This window comes from Haliotis rufescens, unplaced genomic scaffold, assembly GCF_023055435.1.
Source record: "Haliotis rufescens isolate VD_foot unplaced genomic scaffold, xgHalRufe1.0.p SCAF_10, whole genome shotgun sequence".
NCBI lineage: Eukaryota > Metazoa > Mollusca > Gastropoda > Lepetellida > Haliotidae > Haliotis > Haliotis rufescens.
Genome location: NW_025963780.1, coordinates 15,737,623 through 15,759,323, shown reverse-complemented (window position 1 = coordinate 15,759,323; position 21,701 = coordinate 15,737,623). Strand labels below are relative to the sequence as shown.

General features: G+C 38.5%; 1 protein-coding gene across 1 annotated transcript in view; it reads left to right on the top strand.

Moving 5' to 3' along the window:
* LOC124120940 (receptor-type tyrosine-protein phosphatase N2-like) overlaps window positions 1-21,701 on the top strand; it is a 251,353-nt gene that overhangs the window by 168,280 nt on the left and 61,372 nt on the right. The window contains exon 11 of the mRNA XM_046483855.2: window positions 20,523-20,596. Within this exon, the coding sequence (XP_046339811.1) occupies window positions 20,523-20,596 (74 nt within the window). The remainder of the gene's footprint in view (window positions 1-20,522; window positions 20,597-21,701) is intronic.

Sequence of the window (21,701 nt, the reverse complement as noted above, 5' to 3'; positions counted from 1 at the left end):
TGATGTTGGTGTGTAAATAATCGAGTCTGGACCAGACAGTCCAGTGAATAACATCATGAGCATTGATCTATGCAATTGGGATGTGATGACATGCATCAACCAAGTCAGTATGCCTGACAACTCAATCCCATTAGTCACCTCTTACGACAAGCAGCATAGTTCGCATGGGTTGCTGAAGACCTAATCTAACACGAATCTTCAAGTGCTTGCATCTCTGATACAGCATGTCAGCTTATTGTGGGACGAAAGCCCAAAATGTCGCATTTTATTTTCTGAAACATAACCATGACGATGGGAGTTGTACTCTTGTCACAAGTAGTTTCTCCATTGATATCCTTAGATATCTTTTAAGATAATGTTTTTCATTCTATATCAATCGAATGTTAGTACTGTCCGACAAGCAGTGGTGAGGAAAGGTGAGCCTCAGTCCCTCTAGTTGGGACATGTCATGTAAGCTTAGTGTTTCAATCAATAAACTGCCCATGGCTGTCTCTTGCAAATTAATGCAACCAAGTACAAATGATAAAATATGCTTCTATAGTTCCAAACTTATTCTACAAGTCATAAGAGATGGCTCTTATTTGTTTGGTGTTTCCGTAATGAGATTGGCCTGCACAGCTCTGCTTATCGAAGGTAATGAGATTTTAAGAAAGACATTCATTTGTTTGTCAGAAAAGATATACTTGCTTAATCAGTTGCTAAATCTAGCAGTGATCAGGGAAGAAAATACATGATTTTTACCAACATAGTAGGATGAGACACACTGCATTAACAATTAATTGAAATGTATAATCAAGAAACAGGGTTTTATTTCCTATTGGTTGGGATATCATTTATTTTAGGATGCTTCTTGATGGTTATGTTGTGGACAGTCACAAATAATTTCAAATATTTATTGAATGACATATTTTGTTTGTTTGAAGAAATTACAGTCGATTTTCAACACACAGTTAAGAATTATCACAATGATTACTATCTGGACATAGATTCTCTCTCATCATAGGTGTTTTTGCCATGTCGCACTGTTTGGCGAGGTATGATAGGAAGTTCTTTAGAGGCAGCATGTTTTTTAAGTGATGGTTTATGGAATCTGTTCATCAGACCCAAAAGCCACAATTTGAAAACAGAATGAATTTATGAAATCATAAATCTTTCTACAGTCTCAGGGAACTACATACTCCTTATATAGATGAACAAACTATCCAAGAGTGCGTGAGTTCAAATTTTATATAGCATCGGCAATATTCTGACATAAGTAAATACATGAACATGTTATTTTAATAATACTAAACATTATTCTACATTTAAAACAGTATAAACAATTCTATTTTCCCACTAAACTCAAAGAACTTTAAACCAAATAAAATAAAATGATATTGAGCTACACATAGTTTTATTTCTACCTATCCAAGCTAAGATATTGATTGGTTATGTGATATTTGTAATGGAAAATTATAAGTGTTAAAGTGCACTTTTGATTGTTTGAATGCATTCAAAACTTGTTTGAACAATGTTGAATGTTCCATATATTTTGAACAAATGTGATTTTCATTGATTTGAATGTCGGATGTGTTCTGGTTTGATCTCATTCAAACTTTATATTACTGGTATGAGACAGAATTGGATTTGTCTTGTGAAATAGGACCAGGCATTAGACATTTAGGAATTGCATATAGTTGCCTAGCAAATTGTGAAATATTTTATTTAAGAACAATGAGTGTAAAGTATATATGCAAAACATTGAGTTAGGGGTAAGAATTGAAATGAAAAGTTGTTTGAATAGGAATTTGAATAGATTTTGAATATAAATTTGTTTTTAACTCCTTGTTTGGTGTTGTAGTGTTTTTTTAAAGGAAAGATATGTTATTGATGGCTTGTGCAGGGTTGTGTTGGATTTCTACATATATTGAAAGATACAGATCACGGATCCAGAGGGTACACTCAGAGGAGGTACAGAGGGTACACTCAGAGGAGGTACAGAGGGTACACTCAGAGGAGGTACAGAGGGTACACTCAGAGGAGGTACAGAGGGTACACTCAGAGGAGGTACAGAGGGTACACTCAGGAGGTACAGAGGGTACACTTAGAGGAGGTACAGAGGGTACACTCAGAGGAGGTACAGAGGGTACACTTAGAGGAGGTACAGAGGGTACACTCAGAGGAGGTACAGAGGGTACACTTAGAGGAGGTACAGAGGGTACACTCAGAGGAGGTACAGAGGGTACACTCAGAGGAGGTACAGAGGGTACACTCAGAGGAGGTACAGAGGGTACACTCAGAGGAGGTATAGAGGGTACACTCAGAGGAGGTACAGAGGGTACACTCAGAGGAGGTACAGAGGGTACACTCAGAGGAGGAACAGAGGGTACACTCAGAGGAGGTACAGAGGGTACACATTCTCCTCACACACTAGCATGCCAATGTGTCATGTGTTTCACGTCAATACTTGGATGTAGCCTGCACCCCACCCAACAAAATCCTGTGCCTGCCTCTGAGATAAGATTAATATATCTGGTAATGTGTACATACTGAATTGGGATTGTGAAACTTGTTTTTTTAAAATTTGAAACAAGTTTGTTGACAAAATTAAGTATTCTGCAAGTACTGTGGAATTATTGACTTCCAAGGAGATTGTAATAGATGTTGTATGTTAGAGGGATTGTATTTTAAATTGTTATCTTAATGTACATATGTTGGCCCATGGTAAGAACTACTTTTGGCACCTCATACAGTATGTGTGTCTCTTGCTGGAATAACTGAAAAAATAGTTTTAAAAAATCATGCATGAATTAATTGCAGTGATTCAGAAAAAACGAAATAACATAGTGCCATAATGTCTTTGTGTAAATTTCTCGATCGACGTTGATGTGTTCATATTGCAATCTCCCATATAGTCCAGCTTGCAGCTCTCAAATCCCTATCTCAAGAAGCCTGAGATTGATTAGATTTTCTGTCATCTTTTGTCGCTCCCTGAGAATCCCACTAGAACTGTCGCCTTGCCAAGCTTGTCAATATCAGTGTATAAGGTCTTTGTATGCAGGAAAAATAATGCGGAAATCTTAGAAACAATGGTTTCCATTTTGCTTAGCTGGAATGAGGTTGGAGATGGGTACAATATTTGTCTTGGGTTTCTAAAAGGATATTGTTTTTCGTGGACAAGGTTATGTGTGTATATTTTGTTGAGGAAGCAGTATAAATCTGGTTTGGTAAGCATTGTTGTTGTCATGAACCTGTTTGTGCACGACTAACTTCAGCGACTTCATATGCTCTGTATCAGATTGGTTTGGACTTTTTCTGGCTAAGATGTTTGCAGTTTGAGATCAGTTGAATAGGTGGTTCCATGTGTAAATGATTGGACACAAGATATATTTGTTCAAGGACTTCTAATATCTTTTCAATAACTCAGGATTAGATATTTGCAATTTGGAAACCAGCAACTAGAGAGGACAGAGTGAAGTAAATGTTGAACATGATACTTCATATTGGAATCTGTTAGGTCTGGTGTTACTGGGATTTAATACCTTCAATAGGTTCTTATGCTTTTGTCAAAGAGCCCTGAACAAAATCTCCTTCATTCTACTCAATCCCCAGCCACTGCATTGAGTGTGAATCCGCGCCATCCCTCCATCTATGTAAAACTCACCCTACACCATGCACTAGAACAGACATCTGCTCTCTCCCTGCAAACATGGCCCCAACCATCACAGGATCCAGTACATTATTCCTGTACAGTCTGAAACCTGTTATCAAACTCAAAAGCAGCACCCAGCACCCAACCTCCATATTACCTCCTTTAATAAACATCTACACCTAACACACATATGACCTCCTTCAAGACACATCAGCACCCAACACACATATGACCTCCTTCAAGACACATCAGCACCCAACACACATATGACCTCCTTCAAGACACATCAGCACCCAACACACATATGACCTCCTTAAAGACACATCTACACCTAACACACATATGACCTCCTTCAAGACACATCAGCACCCAACACACATGTGACCTCCTTCAAGACACATCAGCACCCAACACACATATGACCTCCTTCAAGACACAGCAGCACCCAACACACATCACTCACTCACTCACTCACACTTACTCACTGTCAACCTCCCGCCCTCCCGCTCTCACACCTCACTCACTCACACATACACTTACTATCAACCTCCTGCCCTCACACCTCACTCACTCACTCACACATACACTTACTTACTATCAACCTCCTGCCCTCACACCTCACTCACTCACTCACACATACACTTACTATCAACCTCCTGCCCTCACACCTCACTCACTCACACATACACTTACTCACTATTAACCTCCTGCCCTCACACCTCACTCACTCACAAATACACTTACTCACTATCAACCTCCTGCCCTCACACCTCACTCACTCACTCACACATACACTCATTCACTTTCAACCTCCTGCCCTCACACCTCACTCACTCACACTTACACTTACTCACTATCAACCTCCTGCCCTCACACCTCACTCACTCACTCACACATACACTTACTTACGATCAACCTCCTGCCCTCACACCTCACTCACTCACTCACACATACACTCACTCACTATCAACCTCCCGCCCTCACACCTCACTCACTCACACATACCCTTACTCACTTTCAACCTCCTGCCCTCACACCTCACTCACTCACACATACACTTACTCACTATTAACCTCCTGCCCTCACACCTCACTCACTCACAAATACACTTACTCACTATCAACCTCCTGCCCCTCACACCTCACTCACTCACTCACACATACACTCACTCACTATCAACCTCCTGCCCTCACACCTCACTCACTCACTCACACATACACTCATTCACTTTCAACCTCCTGCCCTCACACCTCACTCACTCACACATACACTTACTCACTATCAACCTCCTGCCCTCACACCTCACTCACTCACACATACACTTACTCACTATCAACCTCCTGCCCTCACACCTCACTCATTCACTCACACATACTCTCACTCACTATCAACCTCCCGCCCTCACACCTCACTCACTCTCATTCACTTACTATCAACCTCCCGCCCTCACACCTCACTCACTCACTCACTCACACATACACTTACTATCAACCTCCTACCCTCACACCTCACTCACTCACTCACAAATACCCTTACTCACTATCAACCTCCTGCCCTTACACCTCACTCACTCACACATACACTTACTCACTATCAACCTCCTGCCCTCACACCTCACTCACTCACACATACACTTACTCACTATCAACCTCCTGCCCTCACACCTCACTCACTCACACATACACTTACTCACTATCAACCTCCTGCTCTCACACCTAACTCACTCACACATACACTTACTCAATATCAACCTCCTGCCCTCACACCTCACTCACTCACTCACACATACACTCACTCACTATCAACCTCCCGCCCTCAAACCTTACTCACTCACTCACACATACACTCATTCACTTTCAACCTCCTGCCCTCACACCTCACTCACTCACACATACCCTTACTCGCTTTCAACCTCCTGCCCTCACACCTCACTCACTCACACAGACACTGACTATCAACCTCCCGCCCTCACACCTCACTCACTCACTCACTCACTCACTCACACATACACTCACTATCAACCTCACACCTCACTCACTCACTCACTCACTCACTCACACATACACTTACTCACTATCAACCTCCTGCCCTCACACCTCACTCACTCACACATACCCTTACTATCAACCTCCTGCCCTCACACCTCACTCACTCACTCACACATACTCTTACTCACTATCAACCTCCCACCCTCACACCTCACTCACTCACACATACACTTACTCACTATCAACCTCCTGCCCTCACACCTCACTCACTTCGAGTATTATGATCATTTAAGGGTGTGTTGTTTTTTTCATCTCAGCATAATGATGGTCTAGTCATTTTAACTTCCTCTTGGGCAAAGTACAGTTTGAGCGATTTTTTATATGACAGAAAAGTAGGGTAATTCTTATTGATCTTGAATCTTCATTTTATTGAATATTTTTAAGATCATTTTAGTGAATATGAGTTTGATCCCCTGAAATCTTCTTGCCTCTTCTCCATTAGTCTTCATCTATCTCAAATTCATGTCGTTTTTCTTCATCCTTTTTACATGATGGCCTGTATTACCAAGTTTTACATTCATTGGTTATGTTCCTCAGACCACATGTAACAAATAAAATCAATGTTTTCAAAGATTGAGGCCTGGATTTGCAATGGTGTCTGATTCTCAATGCATTAACAAAGCTTTATCAGGCTGGATTTTCTTTATCAGATCAAAAGATTATTGATGTTTTTTTCGCACACTATCGGAGCATTTTTTTAACTTGGACAAACCGGGCAATGGTGACAAGTAGAGAGCGTGACTCACCTGGGTGTTGTTGTTAGGTGGTGTTACTCCCTGATTATAGCAAGGAGATAGACATATACAGTGTTCTTGCTGCGCCAATGCACATGTTGATTCTGTTCTCGCTGCGCCAAGGCACATGTCGATGCCACAACAGACTTGCATGGCTTGGCTACAGCGCTTTCAGACCATCTATCTTCACTGTTTACCGAGGGCACAGTTAGCTGCTGTATAGCACAAATATTTTCTTTTGTCAAATTTCAAGGTACTCATTTCATTGAGGGGTTCAAATTCTAAACAATTTATTTTATTTTATTTTATTTTATTTTATTTTATTTTATTTTATTTTATTTTATTTTATTTTATTTTATTTTATTTTATTTTATTTTATTTTATTTTATTTTATTCAAAATATGTTATGGTGCTGTTTGGCAGAGAGTGTTTCATCTTAAATTGTAGTTGAAGTTTCAAAATCTGTACAAGACCTTTCTTTCATTACAAAAAAAGGAAATTGCTGTGTTTATTTCAACAGTATTAAAATAATTACCCAAGAGTGATATATTGTCATGCCACCATTGATCTGGGGAAGAAAAAAGTCTGTGAGACGCATACATGGCCCTTCACAGTGTATACTGTGTTATTAGTTGTGGCATGGCTCTTGACACACATCACATATCAGGCATACAAATGTGAATGCTAAACAAGAAATATTTTCAATTATCCTTTAAATAACAAAATCTTTGTCTCGTGACATTCACTGTATCAAACCTCACTAAGGATGATGGACATACAAAGCAGGCTCCCCAACTGAAGTTGATGGTAATGGTAATTTTATAGTTGTTATGCACAAAATAGTAATTCTACCAAGCCACATGCTATTGATTTGACACCATGTATATACCAAGGTTAACCTTGTCTTCAGGTATATCACTGATTAGATATCTTTCAATAATGGTCAAATAGCAGATTGCATTTCACTGATTTATCCACCATATAAAAGAGGCTAGTGAAACCTCCTCATCTGTTTTATATATCTGTGTTATACTCTGCTACTTATATCTAAGTATCAGAGTGACCAGAAACTTTCCACAAGACTATATGATAAAAGGGATTATACTTCAACTTTCCAATTGTCAACTTTCTCTTTATATTAAGCAATATTCCAGCAACTCCAGCCTTTGATGTCTACATTTCATGACTTTTGACGTACAATTGGGCATGCTTTTTCTACAAAGATTTCTTCAAGTCAAGTCAACAGTCAAGGTCTCAGTAAAGCCTTCAAAATGTTTCATGGTAAACATGTTGAGGATATTTCCAAATTTGATACTTCTGTGACAAATGATGTCCAAAGCAGTTCCCTCTTTTGACTTGTACCAATTGTTCCCATGTATTTTTAGGTGAACATTTGACTTGCCTTTGCATGTGTTTGTGTGTTTACGACTGCCAATGGTGGAGTAGGATAACACCTGGTATCATCACTGTTTGTTAGTGATTCTAAACACAAACTTAGGGTATCATAAGTCAGAATCATACAATGGATCCTGCTTGAAGAAGAGATTTCTTATGGTAATGGAAAGTGCCGCTTGTATTTATCATCATCTCTGCTTCTCTAATGCCATTGTGCAAAATGTGTATTAAATGTGAATTTTGGGAGCAGCAAGTCACAGCTGAGGATATCACAGCTGCAGCTGTGAAGAGTGAGTGAGTGAATCTCAGTCAGCAGTATTCCAGCCATATCATGGCAACATTCCACACCATTGGGGTATGATGACACACAATCAAGCAAGTCACTGAGTCGGACCACCCAATCTAATTTAATTACATGCCTCTTATGACCAGCGTAGAGTACTGAGGATCTGTTCTGACCTGGATCTCCACAAAATTGCAGCTGCAGAAGAAGATGGTACAATTCTCATGTTAATTTTTAAAGCATTGAAGCATACTGAAATCAGTTTTCTCCTGTTTTCTGTCCTGCGTCTATAAGGAAGTGGATCAGCAAGAATCGGATGACATCTTGTAGATATTCAAATCCAGTTCTATGGAGAACTACCTCAAGAGATTATCTGTATCTTTTCTCAAGTTCATTGATAGGCAGGAGTCTTATTAAATCTTGTAATCCTAAATATATCTGAAAATATTGTAGCATATACTTATTTGCTGCAAATATGTTCAATTACAAATACATGCCAGGGTCATCTTGCGCTCAACGAGTCAGGTGAACTTGATCATTATAGACAGTCTGTTCTGTTATCAGTAAAACAGTAAGTCTGTTGTATGTGTTCTGATTTTGCTTTGTGCTGCAGAACCAATTGCTTCACCGTCTGTCTGAATGCGGTTTGAAACTCAGACTTCAAGGTATTTAGTGAAACATTGAAGTTACCATGGTGATTTCCATGTTTGTGTCCTTTTGGACTGACTGAATTACTAAGAGAAGCATTTGTTGTCTTGCTCACTTCACACACATCACATCCCCTTGGGGACAGATCGTCTTTTGTAACCTACAGGATGAGGGAGGGTAAGGGCCCTTTTTAGTCCCCTGGAAATGTCAAATTTTAAGGTTTATCAGACAGGTTCAAATGGCTCACATGTACTTTATTAGGTTTGCAAGTGATGGACTTTTGACATTGTCAAATACACAAATATAGTTAAGACGAGACCAAGCATAAAATGAATATTTTTACCAAACATTTGTCTTGTGTTTATGTATTTTAATTATCTCAAATGAAAATATGCTAGGGGCACAGATTTGCTCATATCAAGATATTCCTGAAAAGTTCTATAATCAGCCATTTTGACACTTTTTACCTTTACCTATGCATTTACTGTTGCCGCTAGTCATAAACTTGCAATTGTTGAAATTAACAAAGTTTTGTTCTTATTTATGTGAACATATCTGACCAGTTTCACAACAATTTCTAAAAGGTTAGCTCAGTTCTTAAATTGTGCAGATCCTGTGGGCCAAAAAGTGTCCTTGTCCCAGCTTGTGTTTTGTAAAGACAGCCTCACATTCACCATATTGAATTTGATGTGTAGATAATGAAGTATGCAATGCAGTGAATTCATTGGGGTTTCAGATGTGACCCATCTGAAACATGTTCTACAACGGCTTACTATTAATGTCAGGATTGAATGATAATGTAAGTGTGACTATTTGTTTTAGAGAAAAAACACATCTCTGGTTATGTTGTATATGATATCAATATCTGTTCTTGACAAAATATTTTGAAATGCATTCTCTGGAGAGAGTTAGAGAGCTGGAAGGCACTGGATGTTCACTGTTGTGGAAGAATGAGTAGGAAGGTATTGATTAATGTCGGAACAGGCTTTGTCTCTATGTTAAATCGTCCCTTCTTATCACAGGCTTCTAAATACTCCACCTTAGTTTGAGGCTGTTCACCGCCTTCCCAATCCATACTGCATTTTGAAAATTATCGTTACAATATTTGACGTGGCCTCGGGCAAGGGATGCTCGAGCTGGTTCTGGCGCGCTGGACAGATTTTGTAGCGAATCTCGGAACTGCTAATGACCTCTCTGGCAGCCTATTACAAGGCCTGACCACCTGTAACAATCGGAGGGGAAGAACAACTGATGAGGGTGACGAGAGAGTGAATAAAGACGATTATTTCCAAAGAAAGGACATTTTCTTCATTGATTAGTTTTTCACTGCGGCCGTTGTGATCACGGCGTCTGCCGTTTCAAAGGAAATGACTGACAAACCTTGTTATAATCTACTTGGCGATCGGTAGTCAGCTCCAAAATACCTGCCACCCCTGCATTTCTGAAATGGTAGAGTCCAGCTAATACAATTCTATATAGGCAAAGTGGATGGAGGTATGTGCTGATGTATCAGGGAAATGTCAATCATGTGCTAAGGGTGGAACAAGCAACCCAAACCCCTTCTCCTGCCCTCGTTACTTCTTCATTAGGGAGTTAGAAATGAGACCCTCGGCAAGGAACAATCTGTCTTGCTCACCGTTGGCGCTCTGGACCGATTCTTCAGTCTTTCATCTTCTGGCATGCAAGACGATGATGAGATTGATGCACATGCATTCGTTGCAAGTGCAACATAGTGCATGCATGATGCAAGGGCAGGGATTTTGGTTGGATCAAGAAATTTGTTGTCATGATTGACAGGTGAGACTGACGTTGTACTTTCATTTATTGCTTGTTGATTTCTGAAGTCAAGGTTAAAGTTCACTTTGTTCTTTACATATCAAAGTAAGGTATTTTTAGAGTAAGTTACATCACTAGTTCATTTGACTCATCACTTGTTGAAATAAGTGCAGTTAACTCTGAAGGTAAGAAATGTCATTGGTCCACATGTTGTCAGCCATTTTGAATTTTACATCAATTTATTTTCTTTCACTATTTTGAATTTTAAGCTACATATTTTCAAGTCAATAAAATACTTGTGGGTACTTATTTTGGATAAAAGGCATTTCTTTGTCGTTTCATCATTGACTTTGTGAATATTTTATGAGAACATTTGAGATTAGGACAAGTTTATGAGTTTGCATACTGGGGGGTTAATGTAAGGTAATCCTCTTTGGACAGTTAATAGGCTTACAAATGTGATTTTCATTTAAATATTCTCAGTGGATTCGTTAATTTTATCCTTGCCGCCATACTGCTTGCTGTTTGGCTTGTTAGGTGATATTCACAGGCTTGCTCATAGCATGCCGATTTCACGTGACAGACCCTCCCACGTGCCATTTGCATGGCGTAAATTTGTCGCCAGGTGCGTCGACCGACTCACTCGCGATCACAAGTCTAATCTATGAAATTAGCAGCTGCACCAAATCAGAGATTTAATCATGGAACAGAGCTGACCAAATTCTTATGATAGGCTCTTTTGATGGGGGAATGGTTTTTATTCCAAGCTGTCACTGGCTTTAGCAAAACAGAGACAGAATGGTTTAAAAGACAAATGTGATGTCTGAAAATTACGGAAAATTTCCCATGTCCAGGCAACAAAAAACTAACAGGCAGTGTTTCAAAAATCTGTTTAGAAAGTTGATTGCTTTTAAATTATATTTTGTTTGTGTGATTTCCATACAGAAATGCAACATTTAGAGACTGTTATTTAGACACTGGCTATTTTATAAATCTAAATCAATATGTGACCTCTTAACAATTTTTGAAAGCTGGCAATGTGTACTTGATACTTTCAATTAACAGGTCCCATTAGGTACTCTATCTGACTTTGAAGTCAGAGACTGAACTAGTAATCTTGTTACATTAACATGCTAAAAATCATGAAAGCCATGTTGGTTTTAACTATCCTAGCAGTCTCAAATTTTGGAAATAAAACTATTTGAATTAATAAAAATATAATTCATTACCTTACTTACCTATCACAGAATCTCAAAACATGCAGATATATCTTAACATAGATTTTAGCATTCCCCATGTTTGGACATAGGAATTCTTGGGAAAACATATAAGACACTGTTTTGTGAATTTAAACTTTGAAACAATTCTAGAGACTAATAACTTGTGGAGCTTGAAGTGATTGCTTGCCAAGAACGAATGAATATTGCCTCTTTGGTCATGTCATTGCCCTAAAGACTGAAGTTTATTCCTGTAATTTGTCATGTTCATCATTTGAAGCCATGTGCTTTGGATATACAATAAGTTACATGATAATTGTGCCATGAAAAGTATTTTTGATGGGTATTTGTCACATGAACATGAGCTTTGTTTGGTTTCAATGCACTGAGATTGAGGATTATCATATAAAACAAAATCAATTTATCTTTTTAATCCAATTTATCCAACTTTCTTAAAAACCACACTGGTCAGTGAGGCAGAGAACAATAGTGGGGTTTGTTAGCATCTGTGTCTGGTTTGGACTGTTCACTGCCAACTTTCTTGTCAGGCTAATAGTGAAGATTTGCTGAAAGGTGAGAGAAAGTCACCATTTACCTACCTCATTGAAAGAAATCATATCATTAAATAAATGCTCGGCAATTTCCACCGAGAAGATGTGTGGGTACGTGCCCTAGAAGATGTGTGCGTACGTGCCCTACGATGCATCACTTCATGATGCCAGGGTATCGCAATTTGCAGACTATATGACTGAGTAGTGGGTAGAGGGCAACCACATGGCAGAACAATGTGGAACAATTTCCACACACAGCATCCAAGTACCACCAACACACACAGATTACCTCAACATCTTCAAACTCATCAACTTCTTCAGATCTGAGCAAACCTACACCGAAGCAACAACTGTCCAGGGACACGCCAATGGCAAGCATCGCCCAAAAGAATCTAGATATCGCTAACTAGAACTAAGACTGCAGACACAGAAATACCACCTGCAAAACAGAACGAAGACAATTATGAATATGCTGATGCATTTATTTCATCTTACTGTCTTGTAAATGTTTTTGTCCATATGGCCGAAAATTATAAATATGTATATAAATTTCATGTCTTTTGTCCAAATATATGTAAGAACTTTCTATTTTACAGATAAAATGGAATGTGTATGGTGGATCATGTGTAAATATGAATGTAATAAAAGCTGTAAAAAGCTATCTAGACACATACTTTATACCTAGAAACGGACTATAGCCTAATCCCCTTGTTGTTTCAAAACTGACTATTTAAAACCATTGGCACTTTGGCTGGGGGGGGACACCATTTTGACACTTTCATTATACTATTTGACTTGAAAGGATTTGCGGTTGCAGAGGAAGGCAAACACTTCCCAGCAATAATGTCCAAGTGATGCAGACTCACTGATCATCTGCATCCGCACCATGTTCCTGGTCTAACACAGGAGATGAAAGATGGTTTGACACTACTTGGCCTTATGCATCCTTTTTCACATGAAACGATATCAATCGGTAATTTGGGGACAATTCTGGTGTCCTTGACATAATCATGCATGCAAGAACAATCACTGACACCCAGTTTGATTGGCCGAGGAGGGAGAAAACACTGACCCCTGTCATCGCGCGATGTCTCAACATCAAGGAGACAATGACCAGACAGGGTTAATAGAGATCATGCGGTAGCAGACCAGACTTACCAGGCAGCCGGTACCGGGAAATTGAATACTCCAACAAGGTGCTGGTCTACTGTGAGAGAGTCATTGTTTCACTGGGGGGAAAATTAATTATGGAAAAGAAGATTTTAGGTTTAGGAAAAACCTTCTTTTTGATTAACCACCTAGTTGCTGGAAAGTCTTGTAGCTCTTTCTCTTCTTTTTGTTTTCATTTGGAACATTTCTGTTGAAGTGAGTTGATGTACAATAAATATTTTAGAGTGTGTTTCAAACAATTCCTATAAAACATGATAAAAATATTAATATTGAAAGATAAAAAGTAGTTTTAATATTATCATGGTCCAAAATCACATTCAAGATGTTAATGTTCACATAGCCCAGTCTTTCCACAAAATCTCTAAGTTAATCGAAGTGTAAATGCTTGTTTTATTATATATATTGTTCATCCAAGAGAATAACCAGTCTATTAAGAGACATAATTTTAAGTGAGCGAGTGAGTGAGTATGGTTTTACGCAGCTTCAAGCAATATGCCAGCAATATTACGGCGGGGAACACCAGAAATGGGCTTAACACATTGTACACATGTCGGGAATTGAACCCGGGTGTTCGGCGAGAAGAGCGAACGCTTTAACCACTAGGCTACCCGACCGCCCCCATCATTTTAAGCCTTAGAAGACAATAATACACTTTAATAAGTATATGAATCCACAGTTGATGTGGGTTTGTTAAGTACATAGATGCATGGAGCCTTTGCACAAGATGTTGTTGGCCTCATGACAGACTGGAACCTCTACACAAGATGTTGTTGGCCTCATAACAGACTGGAACCTCTACACAAGATGTTGTTGGCCTCATGACAGACTGGAACCTCTACACAAGATGTTGTTGGCCTCATGACAGACTTGAACCTCTACACAAGATTTTGTTGGCCTCATGACAGACTGGAACCTCTACACAAGATGTTGTTGGCCTCATGACAGACTGGAACCTCTACACAAGATGTTGTTGGCCTCATGACAGACTGGAACCTCTACACAAGATTTTGTTGGCCTCATGACAGACTGGAACCTCTACACAAGATGTTGTTGGCCTCATGACAGACTGGAACCTCTACACAAGATGTTGTTGGCCTCATGACAGACTGGAACCTCTACACAAGATTTTGTTGGCCTCATGACAGACTGAAGACCTTGTAACTGTTGACCTTATGATTGACTGTTGGCTTATGTCAAGCTGCAAAATTATCTCTGTGACAAGGACAGTTCATATTTGCAATTTAAATGATGAAAAATGAGCACAGATTCACCCTTGGCATCAATATGTTTCCATATAATAAGATAAGTATTCTAATGCATGGGTATGGATGCTAATCTCTCACTAATCATGTCCCCCTAATTCATCAACCCACTTTCATTAATCTAGCTGTACTCAAAGCCTAGCCTAGATTTATTTACTTTGAACTGAATTATATTCCAACCTTTTGACTCAAAACACAGGGTACTAAAAACTAGTATTCAATTATGGTTCTTTCTCTGCCCTGATGGCGTTATCCTTGTACCTTGTTCCAGAGGTTTTAGTTTGCTTTGATGTTTCACAAACGACATCAGGGATGATATGTTACGAACTAGGCATCCAATCAACAATTTGCTAGCTTGTGGGATCACCTAATTCACTTATTGTGTAAAGTCAATGCATCCAGGCATCGCTGAGTAAGAATTACACCAGTAAACCTTTTATGATGACCAAATACTGAAATTAGCCCAGTATTACTGCGCTGCTGCTAATGAGATTGGAGCTGGAAGTACATAGCAGAATCTATTATTCCCAGATTTCATTGAGAATGATGGACATGGGTGATATCGAATGTATCCTGCAGTAAACATTTTATGGTGGTTTAAAAGTCCTACTTAGTTCATCTGCAGATTAGACCTTGCACTTCAGTGATAGACTGTGTGCTTCAATAGAACAGAGGGGAGTTGGACGAGACGGGTTTAATGCTTGCATTAGGTCCAGACCTACTAGCGGTGGTTGATAGATGTGCCTGAATTACACCCTCCATATGCTGACAAATGGAGAGAGCCTGTGTAATGGTCTCCATTTGTTTCTGGCACAATACAGAGGCCCAGGTCTCGTTAAAACCATGTCTCCGGAAGATTTGTGTTAAGATTAGTTATTGTTCAACACTCCGCCACTGTTGAGCCTGGTGATTTCTATTGAAAATGAAACTGGGTGGTAATTACTGCTGTATTCTATATGTGTGCTTATCTAGCTTTAGTAGAAATGAGATGTAAATGTTTCAAGGCGGAAGAAGGTTATTTGGGCCAAATTGATATTGAGATGCTATTAAAGTTAAAAACAATCTTAATGAGAAATAATTGATTTTGTAGCAAGTTTTAGTGCAGATTCCTGTCTACCCAAAGAAATCCCTTGTTTAAAGCATGTCCAACAAATACACAGATATGACCTAGTCCCTTTGTCCTGTTGTGAAATTGTTATGAATATGAATACTCCTGCATTTTTAATTCAAATTCTTGAAATATTGAAGTTTGATCAATGAAGACAATGGAATTTTTATAACTTGCCATGGGCTGTTACATTTGGACACACTGGCTGTCAGTGTGATAACTTGTGACTAGAAGAAAAGACAATGCAAATTGTTGCTGAAACCTCTAACTTATCTAAAAAATCAGCTGAACTTTTTTAACAGTTTGTCAATGATCTGACTGAAATTGTCTCATCAGAATAAAATACCTTATTTGTTTATTTATTGTTTGCTATTTGAGTTTCACTTTATATCTTTACAACTATTTTTTAGCAAATACAATTTATTTTAAGATTTTGACCTTAAAATCTGACTGATATGCTGTCAGAAGTGAATTACAGTTGATATAGTCAATGACACAATTGAATGAGTGCAAACATGGCCCAAAAATACTTAAAACAGTAAATTATCGTTAACTGGTCTGATGAGGTAAAATATTAAATACCTTCAAGTGCTTTTCTTTTATCCATGCCATAAGAATTCATAACTTTTTCCATATTTCCTCTTTCTAGGAATGCCATGAGAAATTAAAAACTCCCTATAAGCTTTGATTGACTATTTACTTTCATTTTATGTGTGAAAATCTGACCTTTTTGTTGACTCCAAAGAATTGAAGAAATATTGTCCCAACACTGATCAGATGCCCTATTGATATTGCTAACAACCATTTAAAATATGCCCAACATTTTTGTGTAAAGTTAAGGGTTGTGTTGGTTATCCTCTCACCAATATTGTCTGAATCCATCTCCATAGAACATGACATGGTTTAGGGTGTGTGATCGAAACTGCCAAAGTTATTTGGGAAAACTTAATGATTACTCGCTGATTTATTCATGAAAAAAATTATTTGTTAAAATGAAAGTAGACATAAAAATTTGTGGACTACGTGACTGGAAAGAAATCCTCCCGTCGCAGACTAAACAAAATATTCCTTCATTGATTATCGACAGAGGCAGGATGGAACTATCCCGAGATGATAAACATATTTTATGACCTGACGTGCCTAATTTTGTATTCTTCCAGCAACATTAAACTTTTGATTTGCTCAGTGTACAAAGATCTGGGAACATTTCCTATGGTAGAGCTAATCTTGAATAATTCTTGGACATTGCATGCCATGGGCTCATTGATTGCAGCACATGTGAGCTCATTCATCAAATTTGTCGTATAGATTTGATGGCAAATGATCCCAAACCATGTCGTTCCAGGCTAACATAGCCAAATGCCAGTGTTTTACCTCAAAATGGCCCAAATCTTGTGTATTTATGAATTTTTTTCATGTTAGGAAACTAGATGAAAAATGCTTATCAGAATGGGAGTATGTTTAAACAAGATTTAAGCACCAAGCTAAAAATCAACATGAAAAGCTTCTTACTTCTAACATTGATTCACTGAGAGCCAAAGTAAATTGTTCAATTCCCTTGACACCATTGGATGCTTTTCTCTCTTTACTAGTTGTATTCCGAATCTTACATTTTGAGTGAGTTGTAAAGTAAGACAAATGCCAAGTTATATGCAACATTGGACTCTGAAACTCTTTGAATTAGGGTGCATACGTCGTCTGTGTATTTTGAATATGTAAAATAACTTTTATCCTATTCTACAGTGATTGGCAAATCATTGAATTGTTATTAAAGTTTGGCTAAAAGCTTCATTCTGTTTTAAAAATATGTTTTCAGATACACCTGTTGTCTAAATCCCTTTGATTGCACAATGTATAATATAAAATCAATACAGCTTTTTGAACCACAATTGTTTCTGTGTATGCTTCTGATGTTGGTTTGTTTAGCTGTCTCAAGATTGAGTAATTGTAATCAAAATTGCACAGTAGAGTAATTCCCCAATGTTAAATGATATGTGACAATCATGGCTTGGCTCTTAGAGTCATACAATTGCTCCCCTTTAAATGAAATAATGAGTCCACAGTTTCCATGTCTGAGATTGTTGTCTTTCAAATTTTTATCAAATTTCTAATGACCTTTAGGAGTTCCGACCTGGAAAGTTGCGGTATTGAACAAGGCTACCTATAGTGTAGGGAAAACATGTCAGGTGTTCAGAACTTGAAAACTTCCTGCAGTCCAGGCAGTAGGTATGAGTGCAAATGTTTGGTGACATTAGCACCAATGCTGTGTGACAGACTGCCACTATAGCATTGTCAATGTCGCAGACATCAGGATTCCCTCTCCCTCTCGCTGTTTCTAGCAGTCAGTGCTAATACCCTAGAAGCATATGGTCGTCGCTCTTCATCAAATATGGATGGTATTAGGCATAATGGCGACTGCTCTCAAATCTCAGCTCTTCATATTAGATGTTCGCGGAAGATTGTATGGTCCCTCGGGAAAACAAGGCACTGGGTCCTGGACATGCAGCGTCCATTTGTAATGACTGGTGCACCTTCAGTTGTCGTGGGGATCGCGCTATTGACAATGTTGCCCTAGCCAGATGACGGCCAGCTACAGACCAGGTTTCCAATATGATTTTTCGCCATGTAAATGAAATCACATTTTCTGGTGCTGCTTCTACAAGTGTGAATGCGGCAAGTTTTTGTGGAAGGATTGTGGATTTGTACTGTGGGAATTTCAATGTTCCTATGACACAAAATTCCCAAGTCACATTAACCTGTCATTGGACTTTCAATTTGTACCAGATAAAGGAAATAAATGCTTTTTATGGAATGGTTCAGTAATAAGACTTTGTATCTACATAAGATTATATTAATTCCTAGAGACGTCTAAATCAGAACAAACAGTACATGAATTAGTAAAAAGATAATCAAGCGGTAAATGTTTCTCTCTTTTGCCATATAGCATATAGAACACAGGCTGGAGACTTGGAAGTTAGTTTTTCTGCCTGGCCAGAGAAAAGTTAATATGTTACAGCTCAGGAGAGTAAATGAGAAAATGGTGTGGTTGATAGAACTGCCATGGTGCATTTCAGATTGTGTGAGGCTCCCCATAACGTTAACATTAGGGGAATAGGCACTTTCAGCATGAGGATTGTCTATTTCAGGGTCAACTATCATAATGAGACATGCACCAGACCATGGCAATACTTTCACAAAAAACATGGTTCTTGTCTTCTGAGGTGAAATTACTCCTGAAATGCAACAAGATATACAGGAATTGCCTTTTATAACCTTGCTGGTTTAGAGATGAAGTGATGGACATTTGATGTACCAGAGTGTATTGAAATTACTCCTTTCACAGACACAGATATGGCTATCAATTTACTGAAAATTTATATGTATTGCTCATGAAGACAATGTTTTGTTCTCCTGCATGAACAATAAAACATGATGAACGTTTATTGATGTCTCGATGGTATGACTTCTCACATAAAATGGACACATTTTATGTTTCTTGAGCTTTGGTTTCTTCACAATCTTTACTTATGTGTGTAGGTGTGTGGACTTCCCTGGTATTTCCCTGGGATGAGCTAAGCAATCAGAACTCATGTAGTGTTTGAAATTGGCTTCAAGAAATGAGACCCGTTTACCCTGCTATCTTCTGTTGGCAATAATCAGCTTATGCTCTAAGGTTGTTAATGTCCAGTATGTCTAAATGAACGGGGGGCACAGGTGGCCCCAAGTTCTTCTAAGGCGACGTGATTCGCTCTGCAGAGTTGCATCCGTTGGGCTCGCCAGAAACCTATGATTGTGGGTTCGAATCCCGGTTGGCCCCAATTATGTTTCTAGGTTTGTCAGGATCATACCCATGCTCATGGGTTTCACCGAAGTGGTAAACGTCTGAAACCTGCATCACTCCGGGCTTTCCTCCCACATTAAGCTGACACGCCGCGATATAACTGGAATACTGCTAAAAGTGGCGTTAAGCCCAACTCACTCTAAATGAGCTGCAGGAGGAAGGTTGGCGCTCTGTTCTAACGTGTTACTTGTACACAATTATAGATAACACTTTATCTAAAACAGTGATTTCAGAATGTTCTAGGAAAATAAGAAATAAAGCCTTTGATAGGCATTTAGAAGTTGGAAGAACATGAATACATGGCACTTTTATGTGGATAGCATCACAGCAGCTTCTTGATAAAAAAAATTAGTGTAAAATTGATATTTAATTTAGATATCAAATTTTGCTTGTTTGTGTTTGCCTGTTTATTAAAAAGGCTACATGCTTTGTTGTCATGAAAGGTAATTGGCCCTCACTCATTACTATGCAAGTAGAATATGCTGATGCAAAAAGCAATGTCGTCTTGCAAACAGCACCATTAGTTTGATATGTATGACATAGGTTTGATTCCCCACATGGGTACAATGTGTGAAGACCCTTTCTGGTGTCTGGTGATATTGCTCAAATATTGCTGGAATATTGCTAAAAGCAGCATAAAACCATACTCACTCATTCCTTTGATTTGACACCTGTAGATTTGACAATAAACTGATGTTTACTGTAGTTTGTGTAATGTCAATAGTTTGAGTCTAACACTAACATGCTGTATAAATACTGTATTTGAAGGTACTGTATCTGACAACAGTACTGTGACTGCCAGGGATGGGTGTGGTGTAGTACTACAACAATGTCTAAATGAGAGTTTTTGCCTTGCAGACAGCGATGAGGTGAGAACGCAGCTGACCAAGCTGACTGGCTTTGATTTGAAGAATGCAGGGATCGGAAAGGAGGTAAGTTGTAGTTTGTGAATATTTACAGTGGAAGACACTAGTATTTCCATGGTGGTCAGTGGATAGTCATCCTTGATTAGCCAGGATTATTGAGATGATGGATGGTCTAACTTGGTCTTGGGAGGAACCTTTGAAGATTATATCTCGGTAATTTGTTTTCGGTTTCCTTGATCTTGGAAACGTAGTGTTGACTTTCATTTCTGGGAGTCATGGCTTAAACAATATTGTACATGATATAGTTCCTCATGGTCTAATTTTGTCATGCAAGGAACCTGTCATTTGTGATGGTCTAACTTGTCCTTGGAAGTAAATATTGAATGATAATTATCCTTTGTCATTTCTTGGAGACATGGCTTAAAATACTTTAAAAACTTTCTGTTTGATTAAATACTGTGACAAATGATCTTATAAGAAGATATTTGCCTGAACATGTTTATCAAAGTAACAAAACACTTTGGACAGCTCATTTCAATATGACCTTTTCCTGTGAGGGATGGTGGCTGTACCGTTGACCTTTAGAGGCATGGAACCATAGTCTTAGGCAGATATGGAACTAAGTAAATACCTTTTGTTGGCTTTGCTTATTATGGATTAACTAAAAAATAACAAACAATATTTGTGACCAATCATGAGATAAGGGACCTCATTGGTGAGAAATCACATTTTGACTTTTCATTAATATTTTAAAAACTACAGCATCTTTGGAACACAAAAATACAATTCATAGCACAATTGTATCCTAGCACCCATAAGCTCCCTTTTCTCCTGGTGGGGCACATTTATTGAAGTGGCAGAAAATATGTTTTGGCATATGAATATTAAGTCACTTAATCCACATTGCATTCCTGGAGATAACTGTTTTTTATTCCTAAAGCAGTTATGAGTTTCGTCATATTCATTCAACACTTCATTCAACACTTCTTTCAAGATTTTTACACTATTTTGCCACATAGCATGAGAGAAGGTATAGTCAAATACCCAATCTGTTGTGTGAAAAAGGTGGGACCTACAAGTGACTTGGATCCACCCTCTTTTGTATGGCACACGTGCAGTACAAGACCAGAAGCAGAACATTTTCACTAGTCATTGCTTCAGTTTGCCTGGG